The sequence below is a fragment of the Sitophilus oryzae genome, unplaced genomic scaffold (genome assembly GCF_002938485.1).
Source record: "Sitophilus oryzae breed Bouriz unplaced genomic scaffold, Soryzae_2.0 scaffold_172_pilon_pilon, whole genome shotgun sequence".
Lineage (NCBI taxonomy): Eukaryota > Metazoa > Arthropoda > Insecta > Coleoptera > Curculionidae > Sitophilus > Sitophilus oryzae.
This window is the reverse complement of record NW_022146424.1, coordinates 1,280,645-1,297,172: the sequence shown is the minus strand read 5'-3', so window position 1 is coordinate 1,297,172 and position 16,528 is coordinate 1,280,645. Positions and strand designations below refer to the sequence as shown.

General features: G+C 31.7%; 1 protein-coding gene across 3 annotated transcripts in view; it reads left to right on the top strand.

Annotated features, from left to right (window-relative positions):
* Window positions 1–16,528, top strand: part of LOC115881757 (MLX-interacting protein) — a 35,172-nt gene that overhangs the window by 7,705 nt on the left and 10,939 nt on the right. For 2 of the 3 annotated variants that reach the window (XM_030899392.1, XM_030899391.1), the window contains exons 2-9: window positions 6,117–6,223; window positions 8,069–8,142; window positions 8,210–8,335; window positions 12,473–12,623; window positions 12,694–12,786; window positions 12,846–12,937; window positions 12,992–13,358; window positions 15,716–15,966. In XM_030899392.1, coding sequence (XP_030755252.1) covers window positions 6,117–6,223; window positions 8,069–8,142; window positions 8,210–8,335; window positions 12,473–12,623; window positions 12,694–12,786; window positions 12,846–12,937; window positions 12,992–13,358; window positions 15,716–15,966 — 1,261 coding nt within the window. The remainder of the gene's footprint in view (window positions 1–6,116; window positions 6,224–8,068; window positions 8,143–8,209; window positions 8,336–12,472; window positions 12,624–12,693; window positions 12,787–12,845; window positions 12,938–12,991; window positions 13,359–15,715; window positions 15,967–16,528) is intronic. The other variant, XM_030899393.1, reaches the window with a different exon arrangement.

Sequence of the window (16,528 nt, the reverse complement as noted above, 5' to 3'; positions counted from 1 at the left end):
AGAATCCCACTATGCATCACGGGTAGTTTTTTTAACGTCAACGAATTCCTAGAATTTTTAGTAAATCGAATGTTTGGATCGGTCAGTAGCATCTATCCATGTTATTTTTATTTAATCATCAAGGAGAATATTCGTATAATTTAATAAAATTACTGTAAATCACTATAAATAATGAATTGTTTGTAATTGACCTGTAATTTCTGTATTATTAATCCGGTAAATGATGGAGATAAACAATTGTGATTGATTAAAATTCTATTTTAAGATGAAACTTTTGCTAACAACATTCTGAGAATTCGAATAATGAATTGAATAATGACAAGACAAGTGACATCTGTCTAAAAAAGACAGCGATGTAGAGTGACAATTTGGTTATGGAAAATTTAGAGTGACAATTTTGATTATGCAAAAGAAATACTGGTTGCCTAACGATTAACATTAATTCAAAAATAAATCCCCAACATGAATAATGATCAAAACATTTAAACAAAAACAGACCATAGACTACACAAAACAAATTGTTGATTAGTAGCAGTTAGTTGTAGCACAGGTTATACAGATTATACACTTTGTTTTTTCTTTACTGTTTTTCGTGGTTCCAATTTTCGGAATCGGGCACTAGTTAGGTTACTAGTTTGCGCACATAGCACGCCCACTTATGGCCTCTAAAATTGTGTACAGCGCCTGACCGGCTATTAGAGATATATCGGTAAAAACGAATAGCGTCATGCAGTATTTACGCGTACCTTATCATGGTTACGATATGCGCTAGTCAATTTTTAACGCAACACCCACTAATAACGTTACCGCCTCACGTAATTTGCGGATCAATTACCCCAAGCGCTATTTCTAAATAACGTTTAAAAATTGCTTAAATGGGCATGTGCGGGTATTTCACAATCGGGGCCGGCCGGAGAGATCTTTTATTTTAGGTTATGTTTGAATTGTTTTGAATTATTGCTTTAGTTGTATTAGGTAATTTGATATTTAAGTAGCTGGGATTAGTTTTAATTAAATAAATATGGCCCAAAATATGGATTCCACCTCTTCCAATATTAAAGAACCTATTAAGAGGCTTAGGTTTACAGCAGATGACGACTTAGCCCTTCTAAGAGAATTTGTTGCCTGTTGCCCTAAACCCATTGGCAGACGTTGAACAATAAAGCACTGGAAATAAGCACTTTATCCCTTTAGTTTTAAAATACCTAGTAAACAAAACAATTTCAAAGTTTTAAATTCAAAGTTAGGTTAAGTTTAAATAGCGGACGCGACGCGAACAGAATTCTTTCCGATCCGATAACTATAAAAATGAAGCGAGTTATTACCCACCTCACGTAAAGGAAATAACACCTGGCCTTATTAACGTCCATGCACGCTATTCGGTTTAGCGATATCTCTCTATTACGCTGTTTATTGTTATTTTACGCGAGTTTATCTTTGCGCACAGGAAATTTTACTCGTTTGCACATCGTCATAAAAAAGAATTTTCGTACCACGAATTAGGGATAAGATTTTTATCTGTATACATATAGTATACCTAATTTGTGGTAGTAGCCAGAGATATAAATGTAGTAGTATTTTGGTTTAATGGCTACAGCTATCCGAGCGGATAATAGAATTATCGTTTTTTAATAAAAGTTAAAAAAAAACATTATAAAACTAGAATACTATCCGGTTTTATATTAACTCTCTCTGAGTTTACAAAAAGCATTCAAAAAAAATGTAGATCCTTCAAATCCTTATTTGCGTCTAGCCCCAGCAAGGCAACTATTAAGCTTTGGTTAGCGTGGTTATTTGGACGGTGTTCATTAATTTAATAACAACCAATAACTGTACACCCTGTATATCGTTATAAACTTGTGTAGCGTTCCGAAAGTTGGTAATGCATAACGGGATCTGTAATATTCGTATTCTGTAAACATAAAAGTTTATCTTTTTGTTTATTGAGTTTGGCCATATAATAAGCAACCACATCAAAACAAGTTATTTTTGGGCGGATATGTGTTTGTTCGGGGTGAATAACAATAATAATTATCGTTACTTTTGGATTAACACGATAAATTGTTAAGATAATAAAGTTTCTCCATCAAAACAAGATTAAATGTTAATCGTATGCAAAAACATTGTAATCCTTCTAATGATATGTTTTAACAAAAATAATTGTTACTTGTCTCTCAGTAAAATACGTTTCTTGGATTTGAATAAAAATGAGGAAAACAATTTTAATTTTATTATTTGCAAGGTTTTCAAAAATATACAAGGTGTGTACATTAGTGTGAGGAAGTCCAGTATCGTTGTTGTTGACAAAGATTTGGGTTATAAAGGTGCATATCTTAAATAAAAAAGCATTTTTTAAAAATTGCCATATTAGCGATGTCATGAAAATACCCTGTATAAGATAATGAAAATGCTTTCAGGGATTTATTCCATTACCTTTGGTGTTTAGGAAAATATTAGTTAATTTTAAAAATCGAAAGGGGGACTATACCGTATGATCGAGAAAAAAAACGGCGTCAAAGACGGCTGGAGAGTGACAATTGATGATAATTTTGGCGAGGTCAATCTCTAGACGTTATTCACTAAAAATTAAAAATTGATATATAAAACTTGTTAAAAATTAACACTAATTATAGAAGGATTAAAAGATTATAGAACGTTTCCAGACAATCAAATCGATTGTCATTTCCCAGCCATTTTTGAAGCCGTTTTTTTTTATCGAAATTTACTTTGATCTTAATGAAAAAACCCGGAATGTATGAAATATAAAAAATAAAATGGAGATGAGAATCTTTATAATTTAAAATCAAAACAATGACAAATACTCTCTACTCTATAGTATCTAGGGATTTAATTGAATGATCTGTCCTGATAAGGTGTTAAAAATCATTTTTTTAAACAATTTAAGGTAGTTCTATCGTAGATATTGATAAGTTTGTGTGTTTTATACTTAACTAATTAGTACTTAAAGCCATATCTCAGTTGATTCAGTTATATTTATTCAATTGACCAACAAGATTCCTGTTACAGAGGCACTCGAACATCCATTAAAAATATCTGTTTATTAATTTGACTTTTGTAAATCTACCGATAAGAGGAAAATTAATTATTTTTACGATGTTTTATCTTTGGAAGACTGAGAAAATAGGATTTTATATAATCGAAATATCAGTGGCGGCGTTTGTCAATAGAAATTAAAAAATATGCTTTACTAAAAAGTTGAAAGAAAAATAAAATTTCTGCGATTGAGTTTTATTTACTTACTAGTTTATATAGTTATAATTTATTTACTAGCTTTAAGGTACTGCAGATTTAGAGAAATAAGTTAATCTAGAGGGGCTCTAAAATATATCTTTTTAAAACTATCGTCACGTTTTCATTGCATTTGCACTTTAATCTATAAGCGATGCCAATTAAACTTTTAGTTCATTGTTGCCAACCATGGACATAATTTTGTCATGGGCATCCACCGTCCATAAAATGCAGGGCAGCACAGTCGACCATGCAGTAGTGTATTTGGGCTCAAAATTGTTTGAGGAAGGGCAAGCATACGTGGCTCTAAGTCGAGTCAAGTCTCTGGAAGGGCTATGTATTGAGGAATTAGATTGTAATAAATTATCAGGTAAAAAACCATGTAATAATGATGCCCTAAATGAATTAAATAGAATGAGGAATATTCGGTAGGCATTTCCGTTAAATACTAAAAACTAGAAAAAAAATCGGTAAAAAAATTTTAAGTTAAACGGTTTTATCTTATGTGCACTGAAAACTAGAAAATAATAATAATAATTAGGTATTTTGAACTTCTAGTTCAGAAATATTTTAGTACTAGGCAGAATAGCTTTTAGGCATATTAGACTAAAATAAAAACGTGGGGCCCATTAACTATTGCTGTAATACTTTCTTCTATACTAAGTGTGGATTGCATCGACTTACTATAATCGTAACTGGAGATTTTGACAATCAATAACCAGCCGTGGCGGCTTCACCAGCGAACGCCGAGCTCATGATCTACCAAGGTATATAAAGATATGCTTTGCCATAGGTAGGATTTCAGAGGGGCCCCACGTTTTTATTTTAGTCTAATATGCCTAAAAGCTATTCTGCCTAGTACTAAAATATTTCTGAACTAGAAGTTCAAAATACCTAATTGTTATTATTATTTTCTAGTTTTCAGTGCACATAAGATAAAACCGTTTAACTTAAAAGTTTTTTTACCGATTTTTTATTTATTAATATCTCATTTTTGTGGTTTGGCTTTATTCATATTTTTTACCCAACCTTGTTTTATTTATTTAGATTTTATTTTGAAGTATATATTTTCTGATTTTGCTCTAGTGACTTTTGACATTTACATCTGTATTTATCGAATACATTTTACAATTATCGTAAAGCCCACTTTTCCTAGAATATCCGACCAAACCTGTACCTACCTAGTTGTGAGTTTTTATTCGTTAGCAAGTCAATTTGTTTTGCGGTCTCTTACGTTCAACCGTTACTACTAAATACAGAGAAAAAAAGCACTTAATAAGATGACAATCTAAATAAAACACATACAATTATCAGCTATAGAACTCAAGGACGCTCGCTAATAATTATTACGAAATCATTTTGTGTTTCCAAAAACTCGTTGCTTGGCAAGACCGCTTGTGGTATAGTAGATTTGTTTCTTCAAGTCGATACGATAGGGATGATGGTATTTCACGATATATCGATATAACATTTTGACAGACTCCTAAAGTAAAGTATAGTTCATATCAAATAAATTTTTAGTCACATAATTAAGCTTGACCGGCACAGCGTTGCTCACTTTTACATATTTTTTTTTAATCAAAATATTTTGGGAAACAAAAATAAATTAATTATAAATATATAAACAGTTATTATTTACATAAACAAAACTCATATTCTCAACAGCACTTAAGGGACATAAAGGGCCATTACTACCGCTTTACCGGTCAAAATATTCTAATAAAGTTGCGATGGATTTTTTGCGGCTATTAAGCTATCTTGTACACTTCGGACTAAAAGAGCTAGTAAAATTTTTTAAGCTTAAGTATCACAACACAATTCATTTAAACCAAAAACTCGTAATACAAAACTAAGGCACGGCGCCGAATATGTTGATGATTGGCAACATTGAATTTAAAAATCGCGCCCTCGAATCGTAACTAAAATTTAATTGGTATCAAGAATATTGTAACGTCTCCTTTTTGCTGTCAAGGGTAATCTGGACGGGTCCTACTTTTTACTATCGATATTTTGATATATCGATACATGTTCATCATTCCTATTATGCGAAATCAAAAAAAGTAACACGTCATTTTTAGCGTATTTAAGTTAGATTCTCGTAGATTTTGTCATTACAAGATAAGAGTATAATTTGTACTAACTAACTAACAAAATATTAGCATACACTCAACAACATTTATAACATCATAATCACACACAAATACATTTTTATTTGTTTAATTTGTTTTCAACTCCGTTCTGATTTATTTTCTGGAGATTATTTGTTGCTATTTTTTTAGTGTTGTCAGTTTTTTTCATTTTAGCAATTTCTACCTTACTAGGATTGAAGTTATATACCGATCTGATCATCGAAACTCCGTGGTCTGTATTTTAGTGCATGCGACAGAGATAAATACAAACGACCGGTTGACAGACAGAGAGGCAAAATAAAAAGCGACGTACAGTGTTGCCGGGTTTTACGTGACCGGTTCGAAACTCAAGCAGAATCCGACCTATGTTGATATAAAAAATAAAACTTATTTTTACGTGAGGAATCTCCCCACGAGACATGGCACATGTTTTTTGAAACACCCTGTATAAGAGCGAAAAACAAAACTTTATTTTTGAAATTTAGACTTGCTTTAAATTGATCAATTTTACTTTAAGGCATAAGTTTATTTATTTAATCAACAACTTCGGTCTAATTTTGTTTGACCAAAAGCAAAAACAGTCTTAAAATAAATCCCCGCGATCTTCTTTGAAGTGTTTTCCGTTCCCAGCTCGGAAAAATGTACCTAATGTATATTTATCTCGATGTTTTCACGGTTATGTGCATATATAATAAATGTAAACAGGCCCCCGAATAACATTATTCTATTTTTCCATAGGCAGAAGCTGACGTCACCCAAATGGAACCGTTTCCGAGGCATAAGACTGAGATGGAAGGACAAAATCCGATTGAACAATGTGATATGGCGGTGTTGGCATTTACAATGTAAGTTCAACGATTGAAGACCCCTAAAAGCAATAAAATGTTTTATAGAGGGTGTCCTAGAAATAAGTGCAAGTATTCTGTGGGGTGGTAGATCTGGCCAAAAGAAACATATTTTTTCTTTACTATTTTAAAATAAATTGATAATAACCGAGTTTTAACTTTGAAAATTTTAAAAAATAATTTCAAGATTTTGAGAGCCGCCCGCAGCAATCGATAATCAGCCACAAATACCAAGCAATTACCAGAATCTCAGCTTGTTCGACGCCCAGTGCTGACACATCGACTAAAATGATTTAAAAACGGCTTGAAAATATCTGATTAAAAGTAAAAACCTTACCTAACACTAGAAAACCGGACTCCGGTTGTTAATTTACAGAATGTGCATAACGTAGGAAGTGACAACATTGCATTCTTTTGAAGCACTATAAATAAATTTCCGAAAACTGAACAAGTGGCACTCAAAAGTTTTTTAATATTTTTGGAAAATGTCGAGAAAAATATAAAATTTTCAAAAACTTTTTTCGCAAAAAAAAATCATGGACATGTTACTGGAGTCGATATATACTACCATTTAAATTACTGGAACTTATTTCTGGGACACACTGTATATTAATTACTTTGGTTTATAAGCATACCGAGGAGTGGTTTTTTTCACTTTTTTTCTTCTCCTGTTCGCTTAAATCTTGGAAAATATAACTCCTACAGAAAAATACCTTATGCAAAAATTTGAAGCTCAGAAAATTCTCTAATATCTGATAATTGTTATTATTTACTTATCTTAGAATATCTTAAAAATATCCATTTTAGACAAGTCATTTTTATTCAGAGAGATAAAGTGATTTTAATTTACTGTTTGTAAAAATGCATGTGTAAATGAGACTTTGAAACTTGAAACGCCTAGTTAGTATATTAGAAAAATTATATTATTTTTTTACTTTTTTATTTCAATCACCGATTTTGTTTGAAAAAACGCCAATATTAGATGTAGTACTAGATAAGAGATACATGTGTTTGCGATCCATTTTAAAATATGCCAAACAAGACGCTTATCTTAGTAGTTATTTAATAATTACGTAATGAAATAATACATTAACCTTTTTTAACTAAACCATATCAGTTTTTAGAATTATTTATTTTTTCCAAACTTGTTTTATAATAATTGGTTGTTGTCAGTAATTTTTTAATACTTTTTATTCTAAAAATATAGTTATTTCTATTAAAATATGAAGTACATTTATTAAAAAATAGTAATTTTTTTCCTTCAATCAAAAAATCTTTTCTTTTTTTTCTCTTTTTTCAGTTCATGTTTTTTTGATGAAATATCAAATTAATTGGTGGTTTTGTTAAATATTATACAAAATAATAATCGCGATGGTAAACAGAATATTTTTTAGTGATAACCTTTTAATCTTGCTATTTTGCCTTTGTTTTAATAACCTAGCATTTCTCAAATAATACGAAGTATATAATTATAATAATTATTGCAAAGTGTTGTTTATATATTTGTCGATTAAATATTTCTAAAAGTAATTATTAGCAAGCAATGAATAAATTTGTATTTTAGAAGAAAAATTGTTTGGAAAAACAGTCAATAAAAATCAATAAAGGCTTATTTTAGCCTAGCATTTTGTTGTCTATAATCAGCCTTATGTAGCTCATCATGATTTTAGCTTATTCAACAATTTCCAATTATGGTGTAGCCGCTATCACATACTTAGATACTCTCTTTGTAGTTGAGCCTATTGTTGTCTATGGTTGGCTATGCTGACCCAAGTTATCCCTGCTAATTTTGATATCATTGTCAAGTTTTTCTTTTTTAAATTTAAATAATTTGAATTTTTGCAGTTATCAAAAAGGAAAACACCCTCATTTGTCAATTTGCATCCCCCTTGGATGTCGACACCCATAACAAGCCTGAGGTGAGACATAGTTATAGTAAAATAACGAAATTTCTTTAGTTTTTATGAATTGTGGCATTTTCTCTAGGCGATAGTTTTGGAAGGAAAATATTGGAAAAGGAAACTAGCTGCCGTCACAGCGGAATACAAAAAATGGCGGATGTTCTACAGAAACAATATCCTTGGACACACTCCAAAGGAAAGCATGGATATGGTGAGTGTATTTAGAAAATAGTTTTTTCACACCCTGTATATTTTTAAAATTTTAAAATAAACGGGGTACACTGATACAAAGTATTTTCAGTCACGTGTATACTTTCTTTTCCATGTGGAATAACACAGGACGTTGGCTAAACTGAAACCGGAACTCAATAACTCAGTTATTGTTAAATAGAAAAAAATCTATTTATTTTGATATTTACCATTCTTTAAAAAACATATTCTTATTTAAGAGACACTCTGTATGTGAATAAATAATTTGATTTTTGAAAATCTCTCAAATTTGAATAAAGCTTCATTCAGAACCTCGAAATTAGTGGTTTCAATTAGCGTAGAAGTTTGTTCTAATTTCACTGTAAGCATTCAAAACGTTAAAATTAGTGGTAGGAATTTTCAATTAGTAGAAAAAGGTTGTAGGATATTCTATTTATTTTAATTGTATTTTTTAGACATTGTGAATGATCGTAAACTCTTAAGTATAAAGTATAATTGAAACCACTAATTTACTTCACTAATTTCAAGTCTGAAAGAGGCTTAAGTGTCGAGCCTTTCAAGTCGACTTTCAATAAGCATTGAAAGGTAGTTGAGTTTCTTTGACAGCCGAACAATGTGGACGCGTTGTTGTTAGGTTAGGTTACCATTCTTTAAAAAACATATCCTTATTTAAGAGACACTCTGTATGTGAATAAATAATTTGATTTTTGAAAATCTCTCTCAAATTTGAATAAAGCTCATTCAGGACCTCGAAATTAGTGGTTTCAATTAGCGTAGAAGTTTGTTCCTCTAATTTCAATGTAAGCATTCAAAACGTCAAAATTAGTGGTAGTAATTTTCAATTAGTAGAAAAAGGTTGTAGGATATTCTATTTATTTTAATTGTATTTTTTAGACATTGTGAATGATCGTAAACACTTAAGTATAAAGTATAATTGAAACCACTAATTTACTTCACTAATTTCAAGTCTGAAAGAGGCTTAAGTGTCGAGCCTTTCAAGTCGACTTTCAATAAGCATTGAAAGGTAGTTGAGTTTCTTTGACAGCCGAACAATGTGGACGCGTTGTTGTTAGGTTAGGTTACCATTCTTTAAAAAACATATCCTTATTTAAGAGACACTCTGTATGTGAATAAATAATTTGATTTTTGAAAATCTCTCAAATTTGAATAAAGCTTCATTCAGGACCTCGAAATTAGTGGTTTCAATTAGCGTAGAAGTTTGTTCCTCTAATTTCAATGTAAGCATTCAAAACGTCAAAATTAGTGGTAGTAATTTTCAATTAGTAGAAAAAGGTTGTAGGATATTCTATTTATTTTAATTGTATTTTTTAGACATTGTGAATGATCGTAAACACTTAAGTATAAAGTATAATTGAAACCACTAATTTCACTAATTTCAAGTCTGAAAGAGGCTTAAGTGTCGAGCCTTTCAAGTCGACTTTCAATAAGCATTGAAAGGTAGTTGAGTTTCTTTGACAGCCGAACAATGTGGACGCGTTGTTGTTAGGTTAGGTTACCATTCTTTAAAAAACATATCCTTATTTAAGAGACACTCTGTATGTGAATAAATAATTTGATTTTTGAAAATCTCTCAAATTTGAATAAAGCTTCATTCAGGACCTCGAAATTAGTGGTTTCAATTAGCGTAGAAGTTTGTTCCTCTAATTTCAATGTAAGCATTCAAAACGTCAAAATTAGTGGTAGTAATTTTCAATTAGTAGAAAAAGGTTGTAGGATATTCTATTTATTTTAATTGTATTTTTTAGACATTGTGAATGATCGTAAACTCTTAATTATAAAGTATAATTGAAACCACTAATTTACTTCACTAATTTCAAGTCTGAAAGAGGCTTAAGTGTCGAGTCTTTTAAGTCGACTTTCAATAAGCATTGAAAGGTAGTTGAGTTTCTTTGACAGCCGAACAATGTGGACGCGTTGTTGTTAGGTTAGGTTACCATTCTTTAAAAAACATATCCTTATCTAAGAGACACTCTGTATGTGAATAAATAATTTGATTTTTTTGAAAATCTCTAAATTTGAATAAAGCTTCATTCAGAACCTCGAACTTAGTGGTTTCAATTAGCGTAGAAGTTTGTTCCTCTAATTTCAATGTAAGCATTCAAAACGTCAAAATTAGTGGTAGTAATTTTCAATTAGTAGAAAAAGGTTGTAGGATATTCTATTTATTTTAATTGTATTTTTTAGACATTGTGAATGATCGTAAACTCTTAAGTATAAAGTATAATCGAAACCACTAATTTACTTCACTAATTTCAAGTCTGAAAGAGGCTTAAGTGTCGAGCCATTTAAGTCGACTTTCAATAAGCATTGAAAGGTAGTTGAGTTTCTTTGACAGCCGAACAATGTGGACGCGTTGTTGTTAGGTTAGGTTACCGTTCTTTAAAAAACATATCCTTATTTAAGAGACACTCTGTATGTGAATAAATAATTTGATTTTTGAAAATCTCTCAAATTTGAATAAAGCTTCATTCAGGACCTCGAACTTAGTGGTTTCAATTAGCGTAGAAGTTTGTTCCTCTAATTTCAATGTAAGCATTCAAAACGTCAAAATTAGTGGTAGTAATTTTCAATTAGTAGAAAAAGGTTGTAGGATATTCTATTTATTTTAATTGTATTTTTTAGACATTGTGAATGATCGTAAACTCTTAAGTATAAAGTATAATCGAAACCACTAATTTACTTCACTAATTTCAAGTCTGAAAGAGGCTTAAGTGTCGAGCCATTTAAGTCGACTTTCAATAAGCATTGAAAGGTAGTTGAGTTTCTTTGACAGCCGAACAATGTGGACGCGTTGTTGTTAGGTTAGGTTACCGTTCTTTTTAAAAACATATCCTTATTTAAGAGACACTCTGTATGTGAATAAATAATTTGATTTTTTGAAAATCTCTCAAATTTGAATAAAGCTTCATTCAGAACCTCGAACTTAGTGGTTTCAATTAGCGTAGAAGTTTGTTCCTCTACTCTTTCAATGTAAGCATTCAAAACGTCAAAATTAGTGGTAGTAATTTTCAATTAGTAGAAAAAGGTTGTAGATATTCTATTTATTTTAATTGTATTTTTTAGACATTGTGAATGATCGTAAACTCTAATTATAAAGTATAATTGAAACCACTAATTTACTTCACTAATTTCAAGTCTGAAAGAGGCTTAAGTGTCGAGTCTTTTAAGTCGACTTTCAATAAGCATTGAAAGGTAGTTGAGTTTCTTTGACAGCCGAACAATGTGGACGCGTTGTTGTTAGGTTAGGTTACCATTCTTTAAAAAACATATCCTTATCTAAGAGACACTCTGTATGTGAATAAATAATTTGATTTTTGAAAATCTCTCAAATTTGAATAAAGCTTCATTCAGAACCTCGAACTTAGTGGTTTCAATTAGCGTAGAAGTTTGTTCCTCTAATTTCAATGTAAGCATTCAAAACGTCAAAATTAGTGGTAGTAATTTTCAATTAGTAGAAAAAGGTTGTAGGATATTCTATTTATTTTAATTGTATTTTTTAGACATTGTGAATGATCGTAAACTCTTAAGTATAAAGTATAATCGAAACCACTAATTTACTTCACTAATTTCAAGTCTGAAAGAGGCTTAGGGTGTCGAGCCATTTAAGTCGACTTTCAATAAGCATTGAAAGGTAGTTGAGTTTCTTTGACAGCCGAACAATGTGGACGCGTTGTTGTTAGGTTAGGTTACCGTTCTTTAAAAAACATATCCTTATTTAAGAGACACTCTGTATGTGAATAAATAATTTGATTTTTGAAAATCTCTCAAATTTGAATAAAGCTTCATTCAGGACCTCGAACTTAGTGGTTTCAATTAGCGTAGAAGTTTGTTCCTCTAATTTCAATGTAAGCATTCAAAACGTCAAAATTAGTGGTAGTAATTTTCAATTAGTACAAAAAGGTTGTAGGATATTCTATTTATTATAATTGTATTTTTTAGACATTATGAATGATCTAAACTCTTTAAGTATAAAGTATAATTGAAACCACTAATTTACTTCGCTAATTTCAAGTATGAAAAAGGCTTAAGTGTCGAGTCTTTTAATCAACGTCTAGTCTTTGAAGTCGACTTTCAATAAGCATTGAAGGGTAGTTGAGTGACTGAGTTTCTTTGACAGCTAAACGATGTGGACGCGCTGTTGTTCGACTCGAACAGCACGGACAACATGAACATGATGGTGGACGAGGACTACATGGGCCTGATGAGCGACACCTTGTTCTCCACCATAACCAATCAGCCGTTCGTGTTCCCCGACACCAGGGAAATCGGTAAACTTGTTACTTAGCTAGTAGGCGAGCGCCATATCGTTATCTTTACGTTACACTCAATGTTTTGCAGCCAGAGCCGGCCTGGCCGACTTCATTCAGCCTAGTCTCGGGCCCTTGCAGCCGAATCTAGACGATTACATGGACACCTTCGACCCTTTGCAAGGTACACTACAAAATAATGATAAGAAATATAAACTACAATAACTTAACATGTATTTTCAGAATTTATTAATAATAAGCTACCTACTGTACCTGAAGAACACTCCCACTGGGACTATCCTGAAACTATTACCACAGCTGAACTAACTGTCCAGGTAATAAAACCATTTTTTTTTGTTTTAAAGCAACTCCGTCACACTTTTTTTAAGGTATCCCACACACCAGACAGTTCAGCTGTTCAACAGTACCAACCGCAGATCCAAGACCTCAATCAGCAGCTAAATATGCAAAAGTCCGATATTCTGATACAACAGGATAGCCAACATAACCTCATGTCGTCTGCTTCTTTCAGTGACTTGATCGCGCAGACGCGGGAAGTGTATCTGCAGCAGCAAAACTTTTCTTCTGTTATCTCGAAAACCAGCGCCAAGTCGAACCAAAGGGCTAAACTGAGTCATAGTCATAGTATACCTCCTGTTTCTTATAACAAACCCATCGAAAGTACGCAGGTTCATCAAGGTTACAGTACGCAAGGGAGCAGAACCGAACACGTCATCATCAATGACAGAATTCAAGGTATAGTTCTTCTCACAAAACATTTTTTGTATTTATTACAAATAAGTTGGTATAATTTTTAAATATTTGGTTTTCAATTTTTTGATAAGTTATGAGATACCCGAGAAGAGTCGAAAAACGCAACAATTTTAAATTCCTCTTGCATTTCGGGAACTGAGATTGCAAGGACAAATCTAAAAAAGTAGTACATTAAGAGTCTATTACGCTGTACTGTTCGGGTCGCTCTCAAGGGTCGGGTAAAGCGGGTGTGTGGTCGAAGGAAATATATATTATATTTCGTTTTTAGCGTTTTGTCAATGTCAATTAGTAACGTAACAAGCTCGTGAATTCCCGGCCCGTCCAACAATCAATCCTGTGAGAAAGAGATAGGCGAGATCGGCGCCGTTAGCGTTGAAGAGACGAAGATAAAAGATGCTGGGATTGAATTGTGGACGGGCCGGGGCTTATATTCGGAGACAAACACAATCTACTACTAGTGCCAGTGGTGTGTGTAAAAATAATAATTATTATTTGCCATTTATTTTACGAATTTTAGTTTATATGTGTATAGTTTTTTTTATGTTATAGTGTTGTGGTTAGTACTTGTTATAATATAATAAATAATTATAATTATATAATAGAATCTCTAGTTGCTAATGCAATTTTAGGACATGATTTATGAAACATTTTGGAGTGAAACTTCTTTACGCGCGCTGGGAGTAAAAATTCAAAGCCGTGACATACGAGCTAGTGAGACGGCCCTGACACACGAGCTCGTTGTAACGAAACGTGTTAAAGGCTTAGAAATACGTAGTGACGCGACGTGTATTTGTGAGCAGTCCACGTGTTTATCAAAAATATTGATATTTTAATACAAATTTTGTAAAGGTGAATCAAATTATTACGTGTAAAAAAACATTTGTTACACGTAAAAAACTATTTTTATTATTTTACGCGAATAAAATTGTTACACGTAAAAAACTATATTTTACGCGTATAAAACTATTTGTTACTGGTAGAAAACTATTTTTTACGCGTATAAAACTATTTGTTACTGGTAGAAAACTATTTGTTACGTTTTTTTACGCGTTTGGTTACCAAACCAAACCAAAAACTTATTGTTTCTGGTAGAAAACCTTTCTTACACAAAAAAAAATATTTTTTACGTGTTAAAAACTATTTGTTACACGTAAAAAACTAATTTTTACGCGTCAAAAATTTATTGTTTCCGGTAAAAAAACTTTTTTACCCCAAAAAAATATTTTACGTGTAAAAAACTATTTTTTACACAAAAAAAATTGTTTTTTTACGCGTCACAAACTTATTGGTTCTGGTAAAAAAAATTTTATTACGCAAAAAAAAATTTTTTTTACGTGTAAAAAACTGTTTATTACACGCAAAAAACTATTTTTTACGCGTAAGGAAATACTCCTTTAATTTATTACTTTTTCAACATTTCAAACATTTCCTTCAAATTTTTGAATTTAATAGAATCTTCCTAAACAGTAGATTTATTTCCTAAACTAGTAGTATTATTTTATTTCTTTATAAAAATATTTTTAGATAATACCCTAAAATGAAAAAAAATGCATACTATTTAATTTATTTTTATTGTAATATTAAATATAACATCCGCCTATGACGGGGTCTCATCTTAGAAAACGCTAAAGACGCTACAGAAAACAAACTGATTTGTTTTCATTTGCGTTTTTTGCGAGACACGCCAAACGCTACACGCTTTTGGTGTGGCCACTTCTATATAATCCTGTTATTTTGTTTTAGTCGCTAAAGACGCTTCACGCTAAAAACGCAAAAAACGCTTTCTGTGTGGCCGTGGGCTAAGGCTTAGCCCGATCCTGTCTTGTTAAGCCACACCCAAAATTCCAAACACACGTGTTTTGATTAAGGCTTGATTACGGTTTGTTGAGCTTCAGCATTTGCCATAAAATAGCGAGCAATTTATTACAAAACCATATAAATTATATATCACTGTAATCACAAAACTTCAATTTATTTCCGTATTGTAACGGAATTTTGAATTATATCTTTATTTTCGAGAAAATTTAGTCTAAACATAAGGAATATTTTGTTAAAGTTTGACCTTCTAAAACTTAAAAATAAAGAAGTTGTCTAAAAATGTGCTACAATACGAATATAGTATAATCCTTTATCTTTAATTTCCTTCTTCATTCGTGTAAAAATACCTAGCCAGTTTAACATAAAACGTTAAATGCCGAACGCTTATTTTGCTACTTTTTCGGACTCTTAATGTGAAAATCGTATCTTTGTATCTCTACTCAAACGAAAAACCTATAAAAAAACACGAAAATGGAACATCCTGGAGAGACTATAATACGTCGAACTTACTTATTTTTCAGTGCCACTATCGAAGAACTGTACGCCAGTACAGCAACACAGTCAAGACTTACAGCAGCAGCATCAGCACGAACAGTTTAGGCAACCGCAACAACCATCGAACCAGGGTTACAAGTTCGCGACCCCGGTAAGGCCCACCCTCAAGTTCACATCACAGAGCGTGCCTCAGGTACAGACGCAGACGCATTTGATGCAACAACCCTCTATGCACCCCCCTCAACCTTCCCCCTATCACCCTAGTTTTAGCCCAGTAGTAAGTTTTTCTTCTATTTTCTTTTCTTGTTTTGTAGTTGTAGTTTGTATATTTTACTCTTGACTAAATAATTATTCTGTAAATTAGTATTTTATGATGTTTATGTTTATTAATACATTGGGATGGTAGATTATTACTTTCTTGGCTATTTTTTGTACGGCGATGAACGAATATATGATTTTCACAGAGGACATTGAAAAGATTACAGAGAAAAATCAATTTATTTTTAAATTAAAATTACACATTAATGGCTGTCACTTATACAGTTCGTACCAAATAAACTTTTAGTCACGTGATTAAACTTGGCCGGCACAGCGTTGCCAACTTTTATATATTTTCTTTTAATCAAAATATTTTAGGAAACAAAAATAAATTAATTATCTCACATTTATGTCAGCATGAGAAAAAACAATATGGCGATATTATTATATAACTTGGTAATATTTGAGGGGTAGTTTCACCTCGTTGGAATTTGACTTTCGAAAAATCCGTTTGCCAAAAATAAGCTTTTTACGTCAAGCAGTTTAAGCAGAATCGTGGTTAAGAAACTACCCAACTTTTT